Raw genomic sequence first — 18842 nt, 5'->3', positions numbered from 1 at the left:
TGATTTATGTTTTAACAGGGGGGCAATCACTTTTTCTCACAGGGCCATGTAGGTTTGGATTTTTTTCCTCTTAATAATAAAAACCTTCATTTAAAAACTGCATTTTGTGTTTACTTGTGTTATCTTTGTCTAATATTTCAATTTGTAACTTAACGCAGCCGTATAGAGAAATAGCTAAAGGGCAGGGATGGAATCCCACAAATTTTGAGGGTTGGTATTTTAGGGTTTTGGGCTTTCATATGAAGAACAACAGAGCTTTCACTGGCCAATTATCACACTTGATTGGAAACGAAAATATAGAAAAGACGAGAGGGGAAAAAAAGAGAAAAGGATACCGCACTTCCCTCTGAGACAGAAATCAAATAGAACTTCTCACACTAAACAAACCGCCACAGGAAAAATAAACCCAATAAAAACAAAAAAATACACAATACAGAATAAGCTGATGTAACCCTGACTAAGGGGAGCAGGGTATTAGACTGGCTGTAACTGCTCACAGACGCAGGGCTGCCTACAAACTACAACTCCCATAAACACCCTGACCCACTTCCTGTCATCTGCGTCACAGTCCCTATTCCTCCTGGCTGTGGTGACGTCAGCGGGTCCCTCCCTGGTCTGGCAGCTTCACAGTCACCGGCGCACAGGAGACACTCACACGGGATTTCTTTTTTAAAAGTTTTTCTTAAAATTAGAAAAAAAAACATGGGAGGGTTTCCAGAGATATTTACAGGTCAGGAGTACAGCAGGCTGGTAGCGAGTTATCTATCTCTCCCTCTCTTGTACATGTTGCTTTCCCCTGTTTAAAACCTTTACTGTAAACAACATCGTCATCATCTAAAATTACTATTATATTTATTACATCATCTTACTACCTTTCAGTAAACCCGTCTCCCAATATGAGCAGTAGGTCAGAGAGCTGGGAGAGAGTCAGCCTGTGTTCATGAGTCAGTGACGGGATTAATCTCCAAACTGACAGCAGGCAGCAGCTCAAGGTCTTTATCTGAGTCCTCCGTACAGAAGACAGGATAGATCTTCTCCCCCTGAGCGAAGACCATGTCAGTGAAAGTGTAGAGATGAGCTCTGGACTCCACTGTGTAAAAAGAGACCTTCCTTTCCTCAATATCCACACACACCCCCAGCTTCCTGGGCCACAGACTGAGGGGGAGAGGGGTCACAGGGGCAGTGAGAGCAGAGAAACCAGCAGAGCCAGAGTTCAGACACCAGTAACCCTGCTGGGGAGAGGAGCTGATCCATCCTTTCCTCTCTGCTGACTCTCTGGTCACTCCTATTCTCCAGTATCGATTCACCTCAACCTCCCAGTAGTGTCTCCCTGAGGTGAAGGCCTCCCTGCTCACAACACAGGGATAGAGATCAAATCTGTGAGGATTGTCAGAGAGACTCTTCCTCTGTCCCTGTCTCACTCTCTTCCCATCCTCAGACAGGCTGAGCCCACAGTGAGCTGTATCAGGGTCCAGAGTCACAGCAGCTGGGGAATAAAACACAAACATCACAACAGGCTCCTGCCGATCACAGTCCAACTCAACTCCATCAGACTGTGAAATGTCTTTGTCCCCAAACACACCGAGAGAGAAACACCAGTCAATTACTAATGACTGCTCTTCCCTTCCAGAGAAACGACATCTTCTTCACTGTTTCACTAGTGTTACACATGCAAGTGATCCCTAATATCCTCTAAATACAAACATTAAACACTTGTTTTCACAGCGATGAAGCTTTATTTTTTTTAAACAACGTTATTAATAAACACAGGACCGACCGGACTGCAGGAGAAACTACAGCCCGACCACTCGCTTTCAAACACTTCACAACCCACCACAGCGACCTGTATACTGTAAGAAACTGGACAGCCTGTCTGTTAAACCGGTTTATTTCAAATCCCAGTTCAGCAGCTCGTTCATCTTCTCTAAGACCATTTTCCTGATGAGGCAGAATAAAAAAGTGCTGAATTCAAAGACTGCATAATGCTTGTTTGTTACAGAAAAAAATATAATGGAAAAAGCAAAACCTTGTTGAAATAAAGGACTTCATACTTACTTTGAAAATGTGAAAAAAAATCCAAAGTATTCAAATTAAACTAGAAATAACAAGAATAATAATCTCTGATAGGAGACAGTGGAAGCAGTATTAACTCTTAATTCTTAATTCTTAATACTGAATAAACACTCTCCCTTTGTCTGCCTGTCAATTTAGTGAAAATCAAAGAGTTTCCTCTCAGGTCTTATTTCTTTTCTTTACTCCTGGAGTCTAGAAAGGCTGACACAGCTACCTATATGAATTTATAAAAACCTGCATAATGCTATTTTTTTACAGAAAAAATATAATGGAAAGAACAAAACCTTGTGAAATATAAGAAAACCCACCATAATTTATAAAACCACCACATTCATTTCTGGACTCAGAGCACCTGTATTTCAGTGATGAGAGAGGGCGCCCTCTGCTGGACACTGCAGCTCTGAAGCCAACATCTTCCACTGATATTTGACACTTATTCTGTGTAGAACAGGACAAAGTGTCAAACACTGACTTATTCACAGGAAAGTCTATCAGTCTGGAAACACAGACATCATCTAGATCACTCCTGTCCTGAAATGAGGTCCCCAATATCACAGGCAAACACCCCAATACACACTCACTCTGGTGGGACTAATGAAATAATATTGATACTCCAGTGTCATTCTTAGTGAAACACACCACTGGGTTATTACCCCTGGCCAGTAAAAGGAGCCCTACAGTCCCAGTAAATACCCCTGTTAATCTAACCATAAGCACCTGACTCTGACATGTCAGAGCTGAGGAAAACAGGCCACAGAGACACTGACTGACTTCATTTAATTGAAATACTGTCAGTAAAGAGAGATCAGAATTAATTACCCCCTGTCCTGAGAGGAGGGCAATTCTCAGCTCAATACTCTACCGCCCCTTCCATTCACAGTGCTGGCATGAGTAACTGAAATTTACAGAAGCTTTTTTGTGTCACAGAGTGAAAGCATTTATTGTGGTTAGATGAGATAGTATTGTGTTTGAATGCAGTAGTTAATTTGTGAACAATGCTGCCTACTGTTTGAATATCTGGTATTATATATGCAATAATATTGTCCTGTGTAAAGCAGCATTGACTTTAACAACAGAAGAATATCGTCACACTCCTCTTTCTGGAAAAACAATAATCTAAAGGAGCACATGTCCTGTCTTGTACACATGAAGTACAGAAAGCTGTCTGTGAGTGTTCCAGGGTTAAACGTGTGTCGTTTTTACCATTTCTGTGACAAAGAGAATTGACACAGATTTCCAAATGTCTGTTACTCTTGATGTGAAACTGCAAAAACATGTCCTGTACAGGGTGTTTGCTCACTCTTTAAACACTGAATGGAATACATTTATGATGACTTATACCTCCTGTTGGCTTCCTGTCACTCTTACTGTTGGTCCCAGTAAACAGCAAGCCAGCAATGGACAAACTGTGTAACAGGCTGTGTGGGGGATAAATACCCCCAACACCCCAATCTTACCAGTACTAATAAGACACCTGATGGGCAAGAGTCTCAGACTCTTGAAACAGTCTACTAGTCTCTTACTGACTGGACCTGAGAGCTCTGTCAGGACACACAGATATGCCCCCTGTTCTGGTAAGAGTCCCTCATTCCCAAATAAATACCTCCTGACTGAGAGGCTATAGGCATCTGCCCCAGACAGGTAACCAGACAGGTGTAGTGGCTATAGGCATCTGCCCCAGACAGGTAACCAGACAGGTGTAGTGGCACCAAACGATGAACCTTAAATTACAGCTCTCAGTAAACACATCACATTAAAATGTGCACATCCGAGTGTCCTGTAATTAATTCTGGCAGAGGGAACCCCCCCATTCTCCCAGATTTCCTGCTGGTCCCCTTCAGTAGAAGCCTGCACAGTCCACTGTTCAGACTTTCACTCTTCAGATGAACTCTTCCACCTTTAATCAAACTCAAAAAGTCCAGAACAGGAGAATTCCTCTCAGCTACTCCATTTCTCTCTAATACAGTAATCACAAACAGAAACACCCTTTACACCAAGTTTTCCAACTTCACCTAAATCAGTACCAGTCACCTTCAATAACGAGACAGTGGAGCAGAAACACCAGAATATTCTACCACAATGTATCCAAGCATAAATCACTGTAAGTCGTTCACTCTCACAACAAATTAAGAAGATACCCTCTCTCCTACTATAGAAGGACACATGATTTTGCTGAGAGGTGTCCTTTGCTCTGATTTTCCAGACAGATTAAGTCCTGAATGTTTCTTCCTGCTGACCCATCAGACTGGTTGATATGTGAAGAGAAGAAGCCATTTCTCAGACAACAGAGAGGCCTACAGAAAATTCCCACCATGGAACTTTGAATGATCTTCATAGCTCACTGAGATTTCACGTAGGATGTTACAGAAACATGAGATTGAAATACATCTCCTGTTTACACACCAGGAATAACCATCTCACTCTAAATAGACTTTCTAAATAGACTCAAGACCTCAATAACCCCAGACACTAGGGCTTAAAACAGCATCTCTGTCATCAAGAAGAGACAGACCTACCTGCAGCACTGCACAGCCACTGCCACTCTGAAACACAGAAATACAGACACTGTTTATCACAGACACACAATGGAGCACAGAGATACAGACACTGTTAATCACAGACACACACTGGAACACAGAGATACAGACACTGTTAATCACAGACACACACTGGAACACAGGGATACAGACACTGTTAATCACAGACACACACTGAAACACAGGGATACAGACATTGTTGATCACAGACACACACTGGAACATAGAGTTACAGACATTGTTAATCACAGTCACACACTGGAACGCAGAGATACAGACACCGTGAATCACAGTCAAACATTGGAACAGAGAGATACAGACACTGTTAATCACAGTCACCCACTGGAACACAGAGACACAGACACTGTTAATCACAGACACACACTGGAACTCAGATATACAGACACTGTTAATCACAGTCACAAACTGGTCATAAGATGTCAGTACAGTCAGTCAGCAGAGTTTCCCACTGTGTACATACGTGATTTAGGTAGAGGAACTCGCTTCACAGGATCTGCAGAGGAGAAGTAGATCTTTATTGTATTAAAGACCATTCTTGCTTCTTACCTGTTATTATACCAGAGTTTATACTACAGTCTGCAGTCAGTCCATTTCAGGATCCCCAGTCTCCACTGCAGTGTGGATCAGAGTGTCAGTGAGTGTGAGCAGCAGTGGCTGTAAGACTGGAGTCTCACTCAATAAGACTGAGCAGCACAAGGCAATAAGACACACAGACACATCACAGGACACCCTGGAGTCTGGTGCTTGAGCCATTGAGAGAGATAAGAAATAAACACAGTCTATCCACAGCAGTGAGCAGTGATTTCATAAAGAACCAGCTGTGATACTGAGAACTGAGCATTGCTCAGTCATCTTTGTCCTGTACCCACAGTGACCAGTATCACTGACTGAGAGACCTGTACCCACAGTGACCAGTATGCTTCACTGTGTGAATCAGTGTGTGTCAGAGTGTGTATCAGTTTATGTATTACTGTTCCTGCTGTTTGTTTGAGCTCCAGGTACATTTCAGGGGGGAGCTGTTGTGAAAACAGACTCACAGTGTAAAAGCTGTGCTCTGGACCCGGGCTCTGGAGTCAGCAGACTGTAGACTTCAGTCACTGGGGAGACACACAGAGAAATGTCTCATCAGGGCTGCAGTAACAGAGTAACAGGAATAACAGAGCTGTTCTTCTTCACTTGGGCCATAGCTCCTATTGTAACAGGACTGTCCTACTGTATTGGTACCGTAGACACACACTGGAACACAGAGATACAGACACTGTTAATCAAATTAACACACGTTGTAACAGAACTGTTCTACTATACTGAGCCCGTAGCTCCTATTAAAATGTTTCTGTTAACCTGTATACAGCACAATATAACAATACAGTTACTGTCATAAAGATTTGTGAGATTAGAGAATTTAAGATATTTCACCTAGAATTTGAATCCTTGACTGATAAGCTGCTTTGATACATACAGTCACTGCACAGAAAATCCATTAACAATTTCACGAGGAATGACACGCCCCGAAATCAAAGTGTGGGAAACTATTGGAGTGAATATTTGGCTTAACCCTCTTGGCTGAGGGCCGACCTCCTGGCCATTGCACAAGGAGGCCAGGACCCCCCTGCAAGGTAACCAAGGTAGAGGTTGGATGCAAAAGACGCACACGAGGGAGAGGGAGATATTGCATTTGGTATTTACAACATTCGGTGTAGGAAGGACGAAGGGAGTGATCGCTTATCACTGTCAGCTGGGAATGATTGAGTGATTGAGCGTGGTTGTTGTCATCCCTCCTGAACTTTAGTTAAACTCTATATAAGAGAAAAATGTGACATTTATAAGTTAACCAGAAAGACATCAGTGTGTTTCTCCACTAACCTGTCGTGGAAACCTTTATTGATTCCTTCTTGCAGAGATCCTCCAGTCGCTCTTTCAGTCCAGAGACAGCTCTCCTCACTGCCTCAGGAGAGAAGTGTGGACGGACAGGGATGCTGGGTGAGTCTCCAGCTCCAGGAGGGACACAGACAGACTGGAAATCCTGCAGCAGGGAAGAGAAAGAGGAGTTTCCAGTCAAACACAACACACATTCCTGGGGAGAAGCCAGGAGCAGCTCCGTGTGAGAGACACCCTTCTGTACTGCAGAGTCACAGAGCAGTGATGTTACCTGGAGGAAATGGATGTGATCCTCTGTGTGTGAGACCTGGTTCAGCTCAGAGTCTCTCCTCTTCAGCTCAGTGATCTCCTTCTCCAGTCGCTCTAGAAGTCCTTCAGCCTGACTCACTGCAGCCCTCTCTTGAGCTCTGATCAGCTCTGTGACCTCAGAGCGTGTGACCTGTCAGTGTCCTGTACTGCTGTGCTTGCAGATCTCTGAGGGAGGAGACACACAGTATCTTCTGGGTTTGTGTCTGTGTCGCCCCCACCTGCTTCTGTGGATGAAGAGAGAGACATTCAGGACATTTCTGCTGTAAGAGAATCACATCACAGAGACACCCCTCAGAGTCACCCTGGAAAAGTCACACTCTGTATCTCTGATGTCTTATCCACACGAGATGTGTTTCCTGGTCCTGTCTGACACGCTCCTGTTTCTTGTCTAATCTACACCGGCAGCATGTGCAGCGCAGCAGACACCTGACACCTGGGTCTGCATATCTGTATGTGAAGTGAAATGTAAAAATGAAATAATCGTGTTTCTAATTATATATAAAACATAATCTAGAGATTTCAGATTTCATTAATCTCAATATAGTGTCCTGACTGCTCTCTGCATCTCCAAACAGAGGATTTCAGCAGTGCTGATGAGCCCTGTTGCTACTAGTTTCCCCTGCAGTCAGTTGAGACCCCGTGGCTGAATGTGCTTGACCTCTGGAGGAGGTTCTGGACCAGGCAGACCCTGTGTCCGACCACATCTCACATCCTGCCTACTTCCGGGAAAATTCAGATCATTTCAGAGGACAAAATGAAACACGTTCTGTGTCAGATGGACTCCAGCAGAGCCCAGCGTGAGTCTTGTATTTAATAAAGCAGGTGAAGGGATTATACCACAGTTCACTGGTTTATGTGTCTGAGATCCACCACCTGCCTATTAGATCCCCTTCCCAGCACTTTATTTCAATCCTGTTTCTCTGCTTTCTGCCCCATAGTCCTCAGTATAATAAATGAATCCTTGAGCACTGATGTGGTACCAGTGGCTTCACAGCTGCTGCTGTTACCCCTGTGTGAAAAAAAAAAGAATCAAGGGTCTCGATAACCTAAACAAATGTCGACCTATATCCAACATTCATACCCTTTCATTACATTTTCTTGCAAAAATTTTAGAATGTGCTGCTAGATTTCAGTTAAATAATCCTCTTTAAACTCCAATCTGGTTTCAAACAACTTCACAGCACAAAAAACGCCCTGGTCAAAGTCACTAACGATCTTCTAATGGCTTCTGATTCTCGTTCTGATTCTCGGTTGCTGGAGGTACAAGATGCTGTCTGGGTGATCCGGAATTGTCCTGAGGGGCCTTGAATGAGTGTGGTGGTGGCTGTGTACTTGCAGGTGATACACACTCATTCAAGGCCCCTCAGGACAATTCCGGATCACCCAGACAGCATCTTGTACCTCCAGCAACCTTATTTACTGTATCTCTTGCAGTAAATGCCCAGCCATCTACATTGGAGAAACAGGAAGGAGACTCGGAGACCGCTTCAGAGAACACGTCAGGGCTGTGAAGATTAAAGATCTCTCCAAGCCCATTGTTTCTCATTTCACCTCTGACGGCCACGACCACACTAATCTCTCCGTCTGTGTTCTCAAAGACGGTTTTCCGAACTCATACATCAGAAAGACCACCGAAACTAAAATTATTCTGCAGTTAGGATCACACATTCTCGCTTCCCTTAACGACCGATTACTGTTCTTTTAAATTTTCTCCATTCATTGGAAGTTTCATTTCACACCTCTCTGCACCCATTCTGACTTCACACCTCTTGATTGGCCTCTCTTTCTGTCCCCTGCTCCCGCCTCTCACTCCTCCTCCCTCCCAACCTTTGTTCTCCCGCTACTTTACCTTTGCCTACTGCCCTGTCTCTCTCACACCTGAAGAAGGCTCCACGGCCGAAACGTTGTGTTCTCTTTCTTCTTTTTTTTCAGCATGGAATAAACCTATTACTTGTTCCCATATAAAAATAATGTTTATTATTATTGACCATACAGTTGTGGTGAAATTAAAGTAGGACTTCTTTAATGAGGATGCAGTCTGTTCTAGAGGTGTTGAGTGTGCTGTGCATTAATGAGGGTGCAGTCTGTTCTCGAGGTGTTAAGTGTGCTGTGCATTAATGAGGATGCAGTCTGTTCTTGAGGTGTTGAGTGTGCTGTGCATTAATGAGGGTGCAGTCTGTTCTAGAGGTGTTGAGTGTGCTGTGCATTAATGTGGGTGCAGTCTGTTCTAGAGGTGTTGAGTGTGCTGTGCATTAATGAACGTGCAGTCTGTTCTAGAGGTGTTGAGTGTGGTGTGCATTAATGTGGGTGCAGTCTGTTCTAGAAGTGTTGAGTGTTCTGTGCAGTTGTACAGGTTCATTGATGCTACAAGAGGACAGTAAAGAGGGAAACAGTGAAGGAGAGGAGGAGGAGATAATGAACAACAGACAGAAGAACAGGAGACACTTCAGAGACACAACCAGTGTGGATCACAGCTGAGTACATGAGCAGGACTCAGCAGTGGAGATCCAGCATTACAGATACAGTAAATACAGTCCAGAGATCACTTGGAGCCCCAAATATACTACATATCCTTTTTACATGTTGTACTAGACACTTTAAATACATACTCAAAGTCCTCACCTGTTTCTCTGTCCTTCCTGCTGCAGCTGAGACAGTATCATGGCCTCTGTGTTCATCCATTACACAAAGATAACAAACACACTTCTCATCAGTACGGCAATAGACCTCCAGAGGTTTGTCATGAGTGGAGCAGATCTTCTCCTGCAGTTGTCCTGTGGCATCAACCAGCTTGTGTTTTTTTCCTGGATTGAGCTCATTGTGTAGATCGAAGTGAGTCTGACAGTAAGAGGCCAGACACACCAGACAGGATTTCACAGCTCCCCTCTGTCTCCCAGTGCAGACATCACACAGCACATCTCCAGGGCCAGCAGGACTGTGAGCAGGAGGAGGACCACTGAGCCCTGTCTCCTTCAGTTTCTCCACCACTTCAGCCAGGATGGTGTTTCTGTGAAGATCAGGTCTTGGGGTGAAGGTCTGTCTGCACTGGGGGCAGCTGTAGATCCCAGTCTGATCTTCCTGATCCCAGCAGTTCTTAATACAGCCCTTACAGTAACTGTGTCCACAGAGCAGAGTCACTGGATCCTTCAGCAAATCCAGACACTCTGAGCACCTGAACTGGTCCTGAGAAAATGGAAAAGTGCCTTCTGCCATTTTTCTAACAAGTAAAAGCTGCACAGAGAGGAGCAGTAGAGACGGAGCTGCAGTGAGGCTGTTTCTAATGAAACAAAACTGATCTCTGAGTGACATTTCCTGGATCTGCAGGGTTATTAGCGGTTATAAAAAAAACGATTACGATTACAATCTAATCTTTCCACGTTTGATCCCAAGATCCCAAGAAAAATAAACCTAAACGGGGAGAAAGCTATGCTGAAAGTTTATTAAGGTACTTAGAAGACAAAGATATCGATTTATGTTGCATTAGTCTGATTGTGAATCAAAAAACACATATATTTAAACATGCGTTTGCAATTTCAATCAAAACGCGATTTAAATCAATATAAATGTTTATATTGTAATGCATAGGTGACTATTCATTGTTATTAAAATGACTTAAATTCGATCATGTTGTGATATTTAGAAATATAAATTTGTTTGGTGCGAGTGAAGTTTTATTTAATCTCTGAGCCAGGGAAACGTTTTATTTTTTCAAAGAAATGTTTGTTAAAAAAAAAGTCACGGCTCCAGCAGGATTCAAACACAGAGCATGTGATGTCGGAGTTAAGAACCTAACCCACAGCGCCACCAGCAAGGTCGCATGCAGAGTGCTGAAAAAGCCCTACAGAAACATTATCAACAGACAATGTACAGCGTGTACTATTCTTGTGTTGCGGTATATGAATATAATTAAATCGTTATTAATTTCTTTAGGTACGCAATTCCATATTATATTCCCTTTTAATCAAATTCTAAAGGTGTGCTTGTTGACTCCGGTGTAACGTTAGTTAAAGACTTCGATGCTTAAAATGTTTAGGGAGAAATGGAATACTGGTGTGTATGTTTTCTTTAAAGTACCGAGACCAGCCATATACTGTATGTTTAAGTTCCAAAATTAATATCGTTTATGGCCTTCACACGCCTTACAGTATGCTCCTATTCTTTTTATGCTCATGTACTAAGATTTCCCTTCAGTGGTAAAATTCCATATAAATCTTCAATGTTTAAACGGGCACAGTAAAGACATTAAATATACATATACATACTGTATACAGTACAGTTTGCATAGAGTAATATGTTTATGTTCCTAAATCAATCTCTTTTATGTGCATGTGAAAGGCATGGTGAATCACTGTACTTTGCATGATTGGAAACAAATGCGTGATTGTGAAATGCTGTGGTGTTACTTTTACAAAGACGGTCAATGAAAAAAAGAATGTGGACCAGGGCAATACTTTGAGTTTACTCTTACAGCTTGTCCAGGGTCATTTATTATAAATACAATTAGTAATGTCTTCGTTAAAGACTTTGATGGCCACAACTCAAACATGAGAGGTTGAGCTTTATTAGCTCCACCTTGCGGAAATTCCGGATACTATTATTTTACTTGCTGTATTATAGGAGAATTTACGGTAACTCGCGGTATTTACCGGTAACTCGCGGTAGACTGCGTACAGCGCACCGGAAAATAATGCGGTATCGCCCGGCATTTTGAATGGCTGCATCTGTACATGAATTAACATAAGTGAGAAAAGTTTGAGCAGGGAGTTGCGTCAGCATGTGTAGGCTGCAGGAAGATGAAGTTTTATTCAGAAGAAAAAGAGGCTGAGGAAGCTTCTTCAGGTGTGAATAAACAAACGTGTGAATACCGACAGTGAGGAGTGTAAAACACAGTTCTGCTGACCAACAGTCTCCTTAGTGCCATGACGGTTCAGCCAGAAGTGGCATTAACCTCACAAACAAAGATTAGTGGTATCATGAAACCCAATTCAAAATGTGTTTTTATCTCCCTCGAACTCTGGGAAGATTTTGTTTTTTTAAAGAGAAGCTATTCTCGATCACACATTTTCACAAATCCCTTTCCCGAAAAACAACAACGATGGCAATGCCAAAAAAATCTTCTTCGCAACTAACTGGCTACATTGAAATAAACAAACCTAGAAGAAAAAAAATCCCAGCTCTCCAACATAACCCCTCCTCCCAGAATCAATAAAACAATGTAACACTGCCTTACAACCAACAAGCATCTAAAATATTCTTATTTTATTTTTAGCAGACCAAAGTTCCACCCTCCTTCTCTCCAGGAGTCCAGCAGCAGGCTTCAAACTCTCAGAGCTCCCTTGCTGACGGAGTGCTGACTGGTTACACACCAGTGCCCTAACACACCACACCAGTCCCACACAGTCCCGCAAAGGAAAAACACCCACAACCCAGACAAGCCCGCTTAGTCCAATTAACAACCACCCCCACCCTTGTAACAAACTGTTCCATGGAGGGACTCCTGACTCCGGTACAGCTAGCTCAAAGTTCCATATTCATGTCAAGAGCTGTTTCACGAAACCTCCTAGTGATAGAAAACTACTTGCATCGTGCATGAAATGATTTGTGAGTGTTTTCACACCTTCACTTACTGTAGTCATTTTGACACCTTTTCTTCCCACACGGGAGTATTCTGTTGTCAATACCTTTGCAAGGGAAACACATAAAGCCTTCAAACCAGACACATTTTAAAGATCACAATTTGTAAAAATGTTCACAACCTTCACATCAGTTAGCAGTCAGCTAATCGTCTTTTTATAAACCTTAGCTTTTTGATTGTTGTGCAATTGCACGCCAACTGGAATACTGTGGGACCGCTGTGTGCATACGTTCACAATGCGAGAAATACTGCTCAGTATGTGTTCACGCACCTAAATAGCACAAAGAGAAACTTAATCTAGTCTCCAATTATCCAGCCTGTAAGGATGGTGTTAAGGATTCGGTAAGAGGGACCGAAACCAGTGAGTGAACCCACTTGCAGGAGCGAACAAAGCCAAGCCGTAATCCGAAAGCAAACCGTAATCGTAGGAACGAGCTGAGAGTCCAGGGGAAGCCAGATATCCGAAAGGGAACGAGTACCGAAGCCGAAGCGTGATCCGAAGTCGTAGTCAGTAGAGCAATCCGATAATCCAGGGGTAGCCAGTGATCCGAAACAGAGCGTAAGTAACCAATCCAAGCCGAGATCCGAAAAGCCGAAGTCCAAAGAGAAAAACCGCAAACCGAAAGCCAAGACGAACACAAGGTAGAAGTAGGAGTAGCGCAACCAGGAAGCTCGAAAGGGAAAACCAATACTGAGCAACGAGGTAGGGAAGGACAGGTGTTTAAGTAGGATGAGACGGGGGTGTGGTGGTGAATGGGAAAACTGATAGGGGCTACGGATAGGGGCTACGCCTACTTCTGCCTCCTCCGTTGCCGGGAGGCAGGGATAGTAACAGATGGGAATTAAACTTTGTTTCATTTCTGAAACTTTTTCTTTATGTGCTGAATTCATTCAGGTAACTACGTACACATTACTGCTGACAGCAGGAAACATCCTCTTCTGTTCTCAAGAGCTTATTAAAAACAGCGTTCATGATGTTCAAAGTAAATGTTGTACGCAGAAGACTGACCTTTCACAGCTTTGCTTTGATTTGTGAAACTTTTCTTTCTGTATGATTTTTTTTTGATGTGGCACCATTAGACAGGAAATACACTGGGATAGGAGGGGCTCTTCACGAGTCAAAAGCTTCTACACAACCACACCCAGAGGCCTCAACTGAGTGTTTTACACAGTAGGCAGGCCTCTTGACCTTTCACGGTCTTGCTTTGACTTGTGAAACTTTTCTTTAGTTTTTAAAGATTCTTAGAATATGGCATCATTTCATAGGCAATACACTGGGATGGGGGGTGACCTTAATGAGTTAAAAGCTTTTTCACAACTACGCCCAAGAGTCTCACACTGACTGTTTCACACAGTAGAACCCTGGCAGCTGAAACTGTAGCTTCAGTTTATCCATCTCACTAACACAGGATGTCCTGAAATGATGTCATCGGGGTTCAGTGAACATGCCTTCACTGTGATATGACAGTAGAATTAAGGTTGACCCAGAAGATAATGAGAGAGACACAGACCATGTCCAGAGGCCCGGATGTATACAGGGTTTGCAGGTTGACCCCTTTGCTGCCCATCTTTACCCAGAACAGGGTATGGGAATTCTAGGTGCCCATCTAAGGAGGAAGGAAAAAGTGAGCCTTTACTTGGATGCAACAGGAGGGGTAGTCACAAAAATGTAATGGCAGAAAATATAAATTCAGTACTACAGGAGGGGGAAAGAACAAGCCTCCATTACTGGTGTCTGAAATTTTGACAAATGATCACACCATGTCTTGTTTAAAAAATTGTCTCACGAAACATGGTTATTACAACTCTAAATGTACCACCAAGAGTGACCACAGCTGGGCCCTGATTCACAGTGCTCATACGTAGATCACGCTATGCAAGTCTGCCAGGGAGAACTAAAGAACACAGAGCTACAGATGTTCACTGCTCTGCACCTTTTCTCTACAGGTTGTTAAGCCCATCTCTAAAGCAACTGGGAATAAACCAACAGACACAGGATTGCAAGATTGTAGCAAAAGTTTCCGTTGTCATCCTGCAAAACAGCACATCTTTGAATGTTGCCACAAATGTTTTCAAACACATGTATTGTCTTCTCAACCAGGAGGTTTACCAGTGAGGTCAAAGCCACTATCAGATCAGCCTCCTTAATGCTTACATTTCTCACACACAAATACCAGAGCTTACAGAAAAAGAGGCTGAAGTCAAAGTTACAGACGAGGAAGTGCACACAACTGTGAGAACCATACTTGGCTGCTCTCATTTTGTTTCAAGCTGCATGTAAGGACTTATACACATCAGGTCAAAGAGAGGAAGACTGTGAAACAAGTGACGATGTGAGCCCCTATTTCACTGATGACATAATTCATTTCCTGTTGGCATTATTATCTCTGTGTGGTGATGTGGGAAGATGTGCTTCAGACTGCAAAGAAAGCAGATCAAAGGCGAAGGATCACGTCACAACTTAGAGCCACGTACTGCCGTGTTGAGATCTGGTTTGGAATTGTCAAGCACTCAATCCTTCAGCACAGGAGGAAACTGAGGCCCTCAGAGTTTGTTATGAAAATGAGAAATTCTCTCAAAGGCCGGTACAGACTTGCACTCCCCAGCAAGGTTTTCACAGCACCCCTGAGCACCACGAAGAAAAGTCTATTAGCTTTCAGAAAATGAAATGAAACACTGGAAAACCACAAATTACTGAATGCCACTTATTAACTATTGCCAGATAAACAAAGCCAAAGACCTTATCACTGGGCCTAAAAAGAGCTCATCGTGATGTGTCACAGTTCCCTTTTAATATAGCTGATCACACTGTTAGCATCACAGTAACAAAGCAAAATATTGTAATTCAGTGAACTGTTTCCCCCTGACCTTCATGTTGATTTGCAGTGGAAGTGGGTGGCTAGAGTTTCTTTTCTCCATCTCAGAAACATGGATAAATTAATTATTAAGTTGATTAATTATTATAATTAAGCTAATTAAGAATCTCCACTCCATATTAAGACTGAAGCTTGACTAGTGTGATGCCATATTATTAGGTTGACCCTTCAATGCTGCCAGTAGGGTTCTAACCAGAACACAGAAACTCAAAGTCCTGACGTGAGTTCACTGGCTTCCCATACGATAACATCTACATCTCAAGGCTTTTTTACTCCCATACAGAGGTAGTTTAGCCCCCTAGGATGATGTCTATTTCAAAAACCATCAATTTAACAGAAATGTGCAGGTAAAATGTGAGTATTTTCACAACTTTTATTTGAATAATATCTAATACCTAATTGAATTTTCAGAATCCACAACTTACAGTACGTGACTAACAAATTCAAATAATTACTCAAAACTTATTTTAATCTGACTTCTTTTTTTGTTTTTATGTGCTTATTTGCTATTAAATGTTAAATGTTTTAAAGCCATTATTTATAATGAATATTTAATCAAATATAATTAAAATCTAAAATAAAATTGTTTGTTTTCTAATTATTATTTATACACATTTACTTATAATTCTTTATGCTGTGTGTACTTAAACATTCTATATCTTGTCTTACCACAAAAAAATCTATATACAAAATTATATATCTGTATATTATTTGTAGCTGTCTGTAATCTTTATATTTGAAGAAATCGTGTTACTAGCACAGTTTGTATACAATTTTATTAGCACAGGAAAGCACTATTGGATTGATAAACATTTAATAATGTACTGATTTGTCTGACAATCTCACACAGCTGCAGTACTTTAAGGATTCACTGCACCACCTGGCCGTTATACAGAGTAGTGCAGCACTGCATCAGATTATTCGGAAACATGAACACGTTGCTGGTGCTGTTCGTCATGCCTAATTAGCACCACCTACTGGAACTCTCACTCTCCCTCCTTCCAGCTGGAGCCTAGATGCAGACAGAAACCCCTTTTCTCAAACTGGTCATATAAATCTCTTAATTGACCCAGAGGAGTAGTTAACTCCATGGACATCTTTACTCCTATCCATCAGTTCAGATCCCACTTCCTCAAAGTAGCAAAGACTCCTTCAGACCAGTTCTGCCTCATACAACAGGTTTCCCCAGTTAACAGGTAGGCTTCTTGGCACATGACCACATCACAGGAGCTAACAAAATACATCTCACTCTCTCCCAGGCAGGTAATCAGGAGCTGAACTTCTCTGTGAGGCTCCTTTCAGGGAGAGAAGTGCTGCCATCCTACAGCCTGTGGACAAGGGGAGAGGGGCTCCAGACTGATGTTCTTATTTCACTTCAATATTCATATGATAACAGAAATGTCCCACATCTTCTTGAACACTGAGCTGTGATTGAGCCACTTGATCACAGCACACCCAGCAGTAGCAGCCCATTTACCCACAATCCTCTCCTTTCAGTATTACAGCAGGAAGTGAAAGTGAAAATAGTCCATTACTGTGATAAAGAGGATTCAGAAGTCAAGTGGGCATTTTGTTTTTCAAATCTGATTTTAAATAGATCTCGGATATCTGTATATGTCTTTTAAAGAAACAAGAGAGTGGAAGGTAAATCAATGTGATCAGATTATCCAGTCCACTTTTGCTGATTAAAATTATCACTGACCACAGCTCTGAGTGTCCCTGTCCTGCTCACTGTACTGTCTCTGGAAAAGAGCTCAGACCACAGCTCTGAGTGTCCCTGTCCTGATCACTGTACTGTCTCTAAGTACAGTCTGTGAGTCCTGCTCACTGCTGCCGTGTTACAGTGGGTGAACTGGACTATGGACTGTGTGAGCAGACCTTGTTAGCACAGGGTCAGGAGCTGTCAGAATTGTGTCACACAAGTAACCTAGTAAAATTAAAGGTATTGATGGTACAGATTGACTTTGCTCAAGTACCTGAAAATTAAACACAACAATCATATAACTAAAATGATTAACATAAATAAATAAAACACCAATGACAGAAACAAAAAAAAGAAACAGGATTCAAGGTCTGCCTGTTCCCACCTGCTTTCCTGCCCCTGTTCACTGCTCAGACACAGACTGAGCTCAGTGGGAGTGTTGCTCTGCAGGCTGGGTGAGTCTGTGCTGAAAGAACAGGTCTGTTCAGGTAAAGTGAAAGAAGGAAGAGAACTGTGTCCCTGTAGCAGTGAACAGAAGTTACTGTGAATAAGATGGAGGATTAAACAGGAGAAAATACTTCACCTTACAGCACATAATAATAATTACAAACCAGGTCTGAGACAACACAGTCACTGATCTAAGATCTATATGATCTATGCTGATCTATATGCTGAAGAAAATTCAGTTTTGGAGTCTTTTGTCTGAAACTGCTGTATGCTGGAGTGACAATGAGATCAGGTAAGACACATCAGTGTGTGAGTGAACAGTCAGGTCAGGACTGAAGCTGCTGTGTGCTGGAGTGACAGTGAGATCAGTCAGGTACAGCAGTGTGTGAGTGAACAGTCAGGTCAGGACTGAAGCTGCTGTGTGCTGGAGTGACAGTGAGATCAGTCAGGTCCAGCAGTGTGTGAGTGAACAGTCAGGTCAGGACTGAAGCTGCTGTGTGCTGGAGTGACAGTGACATCAGTCAGGTACAGCAGTGTGTGAGTGAACAGTCAGGTTCTGGAGTGACAGTGAGCAACAAAAAGATGCAAACTTAAAGACTAGGAAAATATTTATAAATATTAAATATCACACAAAACTTACAACAGTGACCGTAAAGGCACCGTTTTATAAGCACACGTATTCTTAGCCTGAGGATTCCAGAGTATCGGAAACCAGAATTTCTTAATATGAATAAGACAGAAAGCTCTCAATAATAATACAAACTCCCTGGGTCTAAGTATGATTAGTTAGAGGTTACTGGTACCTCTCATAGCTCAGTGACATCCTCTCCTTTCTTCATCCTGTCCCTCTTCTTCCTCCTGTACCTCAATACCTGTGCTCCCTCAATACTGAATACTTATCATAAAGTTTATCAAGTTTATTAACATCGTTGGGTTGGTTTCAAACAAAGACAAATACAAAAACGAGATGAGGAAATTAAATTTCTAATAGAGATATGAAGTTTGACTAACCCGAGTGTTTCATTATTTCACAGATGAACTCTGACCAAAGTGTTTCATTATTTCAGAGATGAAATCTGACCAATCAAAGTGTTTCATTATTTCAGAGATGAAGCCTGACCAATCAGAGTGTTTCATTATTTCAGAGATGAAACCTGACCTGTGTTTAATTATTTCAGAGATGAAGCCTGACCAATCAGAGTGTTTAATTATTTCAGAGATGAAGCCTGACCAATCAAAGTGGTTTCCTAGGCTCTGCTGGTTTTCTGTGATTCTGCTGCTTCTCCTCCAGTCCTCCGTTTCAAAATCAGGTGAGAACAGATTCAAAATGTTCTGTTTTTTTAAATATCATGATTACAATCCAG

The 18842-nt window shown here is 42.3% G+C and overlaps 3 protein-coding genes across 3 annotated transcripts in view; 1 reads left to right on the top strand and 2 right to left on the bottom strand.

Moving 5' to 3' along the window:
• Positions 1 to 18842, bottom strand: part of LOC107075989 (butyrophilin subfamily 1 member A1-like) — a 179330-nt gene that overhangs the window by 109026 nt on the left and 51462 nt on the right. The gene's annotated exons all lie outside the window — the stretch shown is intronic.
• LOC138238195 (E3 ubiquitin-protein ligase TRIM39-like) lies at positions 781 to 10064 on the bottom strand. The gene is made up of 7 exons (XM_069188242.1): positions 9441 to 10064; positions 6781 to 6948; positions 6495 to 6654; positions 5669 to 5728; positions 5092 to 5124; positions 4590 to 4616; positions 781 to 1486 (listed from the first exon to the last, which is right to left on the bottom strand). Exons 1-7 carry the CDS (start codon positions 10029 to 10031, stop codon positions 939 to 941), a joined length of 1587 nt encoding a protein of 528 aa, XP_069044343.1. The 5' UTR covers positions 10032 to 10064; the 3' UTR covers positions 781 to 938.
• The window catches only part of LOC138238066 (butyrophilin subfamily 1 member A1-like), an 81343-nt gene continuing 80083 nt past the window's right edge, over positions 17583 to 18842 (top strand). Inside the window, exons 1-2 of the mRNA XM_069187921.1 lie at positions 17583 to 17770; positions 18696 to 18788. Of these exons, the coding sequence (XP_069044022.1) occupies positions 17761 to 17770; positions 18696 to 18788 (103 nt within the window). The 5' untranslated portion in view covers positions 17583 to 17760. The remainder of the gene's footprint in view (positions 17771 to 18695; positions 18789 to 18842) is intronic.

Source organism: Lepisosteus oculatus, chromosome 4, assembly GCF_040954835.1.
Source record: "Lepisosteus oculatus isolate fLepOcu1 chromosome 4, fLepOcu1.hap2, whole genome shotgun sequence".
Taxonomy (NCBI): Eukaryota; Metazoa; Chordata; class Actinopteri; order Semionotiformes; family Lepisosteidae; genus Lepisosteus; species Lepisosteus oculatus.
The sequence above is the reverse complement of the archived record's forward strand: the minus strand, read 5'-3'. Positions and strand labels throughout refer to the sequence as shown.